We start from the raw sequence: 7,086 nt of genomic DNA, 5'->3' as shown, positions 1-7,086 counted from the left end.
CAAAGAAACTGAAGGGGCTTTTAAAAACTGTTTTAAAAGAACATAAATCCAAATTTAAAAGAGTTTACATATTCCAAATCGATATCAAAGAAATCTAAAAGCCCTAAATTTAAATAAGCGATAGTCCAAATTGATAAACCCAGAAAGAAACAAAGAAAGAATGAACCTGCGTGCGATAGAACCAGAATCAATGTCGGGAATTACATGTACGAGAGACAAAAGCGCAGAACCGCCACAAAGAAGGATCGAGAATCGCCGCGAAGAAGGATCGAGAATCGCCGCGCAGAATCGCCGATGAACGAAGGAGAGAGAATCGTCAGTTGAGGAAGGAGAGAAGCACGGTGAAGTGGAGAGAAAATTAGGTTTCCTTCATTAAGGGTAAAAAAGTCTTTTTTACCAAAAAAAGTACCCTTAAAAATGGACCCTTCCCAAGGGCATTTTTAAAAAGTGGAAGAGAAAAAGGGGCATTTTTGCTTTTCCCCCTATAAAATTATGATTTCGGTCATATTAATTTCAAAACTATTGAATTTATATTATAATATATAAATCGAATAAAATACTTCACGTTAAAATACTATTTTCTGTTTGATATTTTTGTAGTTCTTTGTCATGAGTTTGTCTTTTTCTTCTAACATATACAAAAAATATTGATATACAGGACAGTGTTTTTGTTATTAATAATAATATTAGGAGATATCCCGTGTTATATAGCACAGAGTCAACATTTTTTCATAAAATTATAATATAATAAGAAAAATTATTGTTTTATTTATTTTAAAAATTTATTTTGCTTGAGAGAGTATTTACTTAATATTGCATTTTTTAGTAAATCTACATATATCTTTTAGACCACTAATTATTTTAATTTGTTTGATGTATATTACAGTTTGATATTATTTTTTATTTGAATTTACATCATTATTTTGTAAAATATTTAAAGTAGTAATTATAATATTGCAATTATGAGCAAATAAAATTTATTAATATTAATTTATCAACCACATAAATTTAGTTTTACCAACCCGCCGTTGTGGAACATTAAAAACGCACATTTTTCTTCATAAATGGAGAAATATATGTTCATTTAAAAAAAATCTAAATCACAACATATGCAGAAATTTTTTACATATTTATTAATCATATGTATTATATGATAATTCGAATCATATTGTAAATGAAATAAAAGAAAGATGATAGGAGAATCATAATTTTAAATCTTAACAAAATTTTCTAAATATAGTTATTAAAAATAATCATATTGTATACTTAGATATAAAATCTTAGTTTTTAAATTCTGATTGGTTTACAATTTTTTAAAATTAGTTAATAATTTTCGTCCATAACTAATTAGTGAGATAAAATATATTTTTTGAAAACTAATAATTATTTCAAAATTTTTGTTAGTCTAATATTTAAATTGTATATTTATCTTTACTAAAATATTAAACATTTGCTTTAAAAGCAATGACATGACAATGTAATATATTTATATTTTATAAGATTTATTTTATATTTATACTTCTCAATTTATATATAATAGCAATCCGAATAAATGACCCAAAAGTCGGGTTTTTCCAATCAAACCTTTTGGATAATTTTCCAAAAAAATCTATAAAAGTTTTAAATTGTGTGTTTTACAAAAAGTTGCGATTGTTCATTGTAACAGTTTTTTTTTGTAAAGTTGCAACTGTTCATTATACAGTTGTGTTTATTAGAATATTCATATTTTTTCAAATATATATATATATATATATATATATATATATATATATATTTGTCTTTGAACTGTATTCTTTTTTTTTTAAGATTTCAATCTCAACGGTCTTTACAGCTTTCTAAATTATTCTCTAGCATTCATTTTTTAAAAAATTAAGAAATTCCTCCAATTCTTGATTTAACAAAAGATTTTTAGAATGATGAATCTAATTTACAACTTTTAGTTAACTTTAAATATAAAAATTTAATGAAAACTGTTCTTGGAGTTTTTTTCCAAGATTTAGATGGATTATATAGTGAGTTTTTGAATTTGACTTTTCAATATGGTAATAAAGATATCTTCTATTTAAAAACAGTTTATATGGGTTATTAGGTATAAATATAATCAAGTGCAGACACAAAAGTTGCTATTTTTCTTAGTACTTTTTCGTAAAAGAAATGTTTGAAAAAAAAAAATTCAAACGGTTGTATCTATTCATTGTAGAATTGTGTCTTTTCACTATATTTTATTTATATTATTTTATCACAACTTTTCATTCTAATAGGTGTGTCTATTTAAATATTCATGTCTTTTGAATTTTCTTTATATTTGTCTCTTCATTAGTAACTAACAAGTTCGTTGAAACAAATTTTTTATCTAAATAATTGAATATTAATATCTAATATTCAACATTATTCCAATAATCTAACTAAAATTTTAGAAATGATTATAGTAGTAGAGAAATTTAATACAACTTAATATAGAATTTACAGTTGCGTCTATTTATCGTAACTTTTCGTTAAGAAAATAGTTTAATATTTAAAAATAATAATAACAGTTTGAATAAATGCGAACAACAGTTGCGACATTTCGTAATATTTTTTGTAAAAAAATTTTATTATTATTTTTTTAAAACTCAAATAGTTGTATCTGTTTATTGTAGAGTTGTGTTTTTCACTATATTTTATTTATATTTTTTTCATCACAATTTTTTATTCTAATAAGTGTGTCTATTAAAATAGTCATGTCTTTTGAACTTTCTATATATTTGTCTCTTCATCGATAACAAACAAATCATTGTTATGAAACAAATTTTTCGTTTTATGTTGAATTTTAATAATTTGGATATTATTATATAATATTCAAAGTTATTCTATAATCTAACTAAAATTTTAGAAATGATTATATCAATATAGAAATTTAATAAAACTTAATATAGAATTTACATTTGCATCTATTTATTGTAACTTTCGTTAAAAGCTATTTTAATATTTAAAATTTATCTTATTTTTTTCAAAAGTTGTGTACTTTAATTTTAATTTTTTTTATACAGTTTTACTCATTATTAAATATATTTTTAATTATAATTATTTAATAGAAAATTACATTTACTCATTACAACATTAGTTTAATATTTTCAGTTAGGATCACTTTGTCATAATAATTTTTTTAATTGTAGCTCTTTATTATAATTCTTCATAAAATATCTTATGTATTTATAATATTTTAAACAATATTTTTTGCAAAGTTGCGTCTACTATACATAATTTTTTTTTGTTTTAAGTTTTCATTTTGATGGTTGTGTTTTTAGTAATAGTTTATGTTTAATGTTTATATATTCAAACTATTATATTATATTCAAATAATTTTATAATGTATAATTTTAAAATTTATATTTTATTTACTTATTTCTAAAATATTTTCCGTCGAGTTTGAGTCCTAGTTAATATAGAAGGATGTTTTTTTTTGGTAGTCAATATAGAATGGATGTTTTTTTTTTTTGATAGTCAATATAAAAGGATGTTTTACCTCAAATAACTATATTTCTTTCTCTTTTTTTTTTTCAGTATCTCATACAACTTGGTGTTGTAATAAGGATCTTATATATCTATAAATGAATAAATTCCTAAAATATATGAGATTCCATTGGGCCGCAAGAGAATCTTTGATATTTTATTCCTGATATTTCAGTTCTGTAATTTTGGTTTTTTCTTTATGGAGAGCCAAAAAGTCACCTAAGTCTTCACGTCACCCTCCTCCTCGTTCCCTGCACCCTCCTCCTTTTATAAGTACTCTTCATATCTACCAATACCAAAACACGAGACAGATTTGGTTCCATTTTATTTTCATTTAGAACTGTTACAATCAACCAAACCTTGGTGTTTGTAGCCATGAGTAACCTTTCAGATCTCGTTAACCTTAACCTCTCAGACACCACTGACAAAATCATTGCCGAATACATATGGTTCGTCTTCTTCTCCTTCTTTTTTCATTTGTTTCTTTCAGTAAAAATCGTTTTTTTTTTTGTTTATGTATACGTACTCTTATGGAGCCTAAATCAAATAGGCTCGTGTTGTTTTTTTACAAGTGTTGACTCTGTTTTATTTGTTTGGGATTGTATGGATTAGTTTTGGTTTTGGTCCTTTTGTTGTTCTTAGTCCTTTAGAGTCAGTTTCGTTTTATTTATTCTTGCGATCTCTGTTTAGTTTGCTAATAAATCTATTAGGCTCCTGAATCTGCCAATACTGAAACTATATGTTTGCTAATTTTTATCCCCTGATGATGTTTACCCTGTTTTTTGTTTGGCTCTGTTCTTAAAATGTATGAGACTGAATTATTTTGTTATCTCTTTGGTGTTGTCTTATTACCAAATCAGGGTTGGAGGTTCTGGAATGGATATGAGAAGCAAAGCCAGGGTGAATTCTCATTCTCTAAATAATTTTGGGGGAAAATAAAAAAGATTCAACTTTTTGTCTTTTCCTATTTTTAGTAAATTCAGAAGTTCTTGATTTATTGTAATTCTGGTTTATATGTAGACTCTATCTGGATCAGTGAAGGACCCTTCAGATCTGCCAAAGTGGAACTATGATGGTTCAAGCACAGGTCAAGCTCCTGGTGAAGACAGTGAAGTCATCTTATAGTTAATAATCTTTCTTTCTTGAAATCTTACACTATTTTCTTTCTTCTCTTTTGATCGATTCTTGTTTATTAACCTTTCGTGTGTTTTATACGTCTGTTTTAGCCCTCAAGCCATTTTCAAAGACCCTTTCCGTAGAGGCAACAACATTCTTGTGAGTTTCTTCACATGTTTTGACCTTTCTTGTTGCATCATACTTGATTAGATCCATCATAATAACTTAATGGTTTCTTTATCAGGTCATGTGCGATGCTTACACTCCCGCGGGTGAACCAATCCCGACAAACAAAAGACACGCTGCGGCTAAGGTCTTTAGCCACCCTGATGTTGTAGCTGAAGTGCCGTGGTACGGTATTGAGCAAGAGTACACTTTACTTCAGAAAGATGTCAAGTGGCCTGTTGGTTGGCCTATTGGCGGTTTCCCCGGCCCTCAGGTAAACAAGATGATGGATATACAATCGGTTTCGTTTCTTTTACGTTGTTCGGTTTTTCTAAATTTTTTGTCTAAAAATGTATTGCAGGGACCATACTATTGTGGTATTGGAGCAGACAAATCTTTTGGAAGAGATGTTGTTGATTCTCACTACAAGGCCTGCCTATATGCTGGAATCAACATTAGTGGTATTAATGGAGAAGTCATGCCTGGTCAGGTAGTTTTCACAACCATAAAAACTTGCATAAAGATTCATTATTTTTGTCTCTTTGATATTCACTTATGACCTTAAATATAAATCTCTTTTATTATGCTTTGATCTTCTTTTTTTCTCTACGGTATTCAATCTTGATCTTAAAGATAATATGTTTTGCATAAAGTATTAATTACCAAATCTTTTGAGTTGAGAACAGTGGGAGTTCCAAGTCGGTCCAGCTGTTGGTATCTCAGCTGCTGATGAAATTTGGGTGGCTCGTTACATTTTGGAGGTAAGTCTAACCAAAATAAAATTTCAAACTTCAATGGTTGTTACTTGTTATGTAGATTTCGATTAATAACACTCACCTTGTTTTGAAAACAGAGGATCACAGAGATTGCTGGTGTGGTTGTATCTTTTGACCCGAAACCAATTCCTGGTGACTGGAACGGTGCTGGTGCTCACTGCAATTACAGGTACTACATTGACAACAATCGATTGTAATGTTTTTGTCATATGATCTTTTTGCTGATTCATATTAACTAAATGTTTCAGTACCAAGACAATGAGGGAAGAAGGCGGTTACGAGATTATCAAGAAGGCGATCGATAAATTGGGACTGAGACACAAAGAACACATTGCTGCTTACGGTGAAGGCAATGAGCGTCGTCTCACTGGACACCATGAGACAGCTGACATCAACACTTTCCTATGGGTAAACAAACCACAACACATATTTTTGTGGTTATTCGTATATTAAAAACTCGCTTTTGTTATTAATTCTTTTTGTGTTGGAATAATGTTGTATTATAGGGTGTTGCAAACCGTGGAGCATCGATCCGTGTAGGACGTGACACTGAGAAAGAAGGGAAAGGGTACTTTGAAGACAGGAGGCCAGCTTCGAACATGGACCCTTACATTGTCACTTCCATGATTGCAGAGACCACAATCCTCTGGAATCCTTGATTTGATCAGATCAAGAAAATCTTGAATTGTTTCACTTAATTGTGTTTTCTTGCAAGATTCAAAGTCAATGATTTGCTCTCTGCTTATTTCTGCTTTTGTATTGTTTCCCACCCATTGAAACCTTCTCCGTTTTATTACGAATAAAAATTATCTACGTAATGAAAGTGCTGTTTCATCATCATTCATTCGTTTTATGTTTTTTTTTTTTGGATTTTGGGTTTGCATAAAGAATGAAGAATAATCCGGTTTGCATGGTTTGAGTTGTAATTTGGATTTGGAATCAAATACGAAAATTAAATTAATTATCTTTTTAAATACAAAATTTTCATTTTCCTTTTGTATTAATAAAAGTAAACTTTTATCGAAAATTTTAGAATCTTGATTGAATTACAGTATTAATAGACTTCAAAATCTCAACTTTATATAGTAGATCAAATAAATTAAAACTAAAAACGTAAATAATTTGAACCATGTAAAAAAGTTATTCATTTTAGCTATTCCGGTTCATGTTAATTTGAACCATTGAAGAACCAAATCAAAGCGACCCACTTTTGTATCCCAAAGACCAACAATGCAAATTTTGTTACATGTAAATCTACGTAATGAAAGTGCTTTTTTATCATCATCATTCATTCGTTATGTTTTTTTTTTGGATTTTGGGTTTGCATAAAGAATGAAGAATAATCCGGTTTGCCTGGTTTAAGTTCTAATTTGGATTTGGATTTTTAATCAAATACGAAAATTAAATTGATTATGTTTTAAAATATAAGAATTTCATTTTCCTTTGGTAGTTTGAATAAAAAAAATACAATAGACTTTTAGAATCTTGATTACAGTATTAAAACTAAAAAGCTCAAATTGAAACTAAAAAAAAGTTA

At 28.0% G+C, this 7,086-nt stretch overlaps 1 protein-coding gene across 2 annotated transcripts; it reads left to right on the top strand.

Moving 5' to 3' along the window:
- The first annotated feature begins 3,519 nt into the window (after positions 1-3,519).
- LOC104732648 (glutamine synthetase cytosolic isozyme 1-1-like) lies at positions 3,520-6,389 on the top strand. Of its 2 annotated transcripts, XM_010452216.3 has the most exons (10): positions 3,520-3,941; positions 4,353-4,392; positions 4,513-4,616; positions 4,719-4,767; positions 4,853-5,047; positions 5,135-5,263; positions 5,460-5,534; positions 5,627-5,718; positions 5,798-5,957; positions 6,056-6,389. In XM_010452216.3, the coding sequence occupies exons 1-10, from the start codon at positions 3,868-3,870 to the stop codon at positions 6,206-6,208; spliced, it is 1,071 nt and encodes a 356-aa protein (XP_010450518.1). In that variant the 5' UTR covers positions 3,520-3,867; the 3' UTR covers positions 6,209-6,389. The 2 variants fall into 2 exon arrangements, with proteins under 2 accessions (XP_010450518.1, XP_010450519.1); XM_010452217.3 differs by lacking the exon at positions 5,798-5,957 and having other exon boundaries at positions 3,703-3,941; positions 6,104-6,389.
- Positions 6,390-7,086: the final 697 nt, after the last annotated feature.

Source organism: Camelina sativa, chromosome 12 (genome assembly GCF_030686135.1).
Source record: "Camelina sativa cultivar CO46 ecotype springtype chromosome 12, ASM3068613v1".
Lineage (NCBI taxonomy): Eukaryota > Viridiplantae > Streptophyta > Magnoliopsida > Brassicales > Brassicaceae > Camelina > Camelina sativa.
The sequence above is the reverse complement of the archived record's forward strand: the minus strand, read 5'-3'. Positions and strand labels throughout refer to the sequence as shown.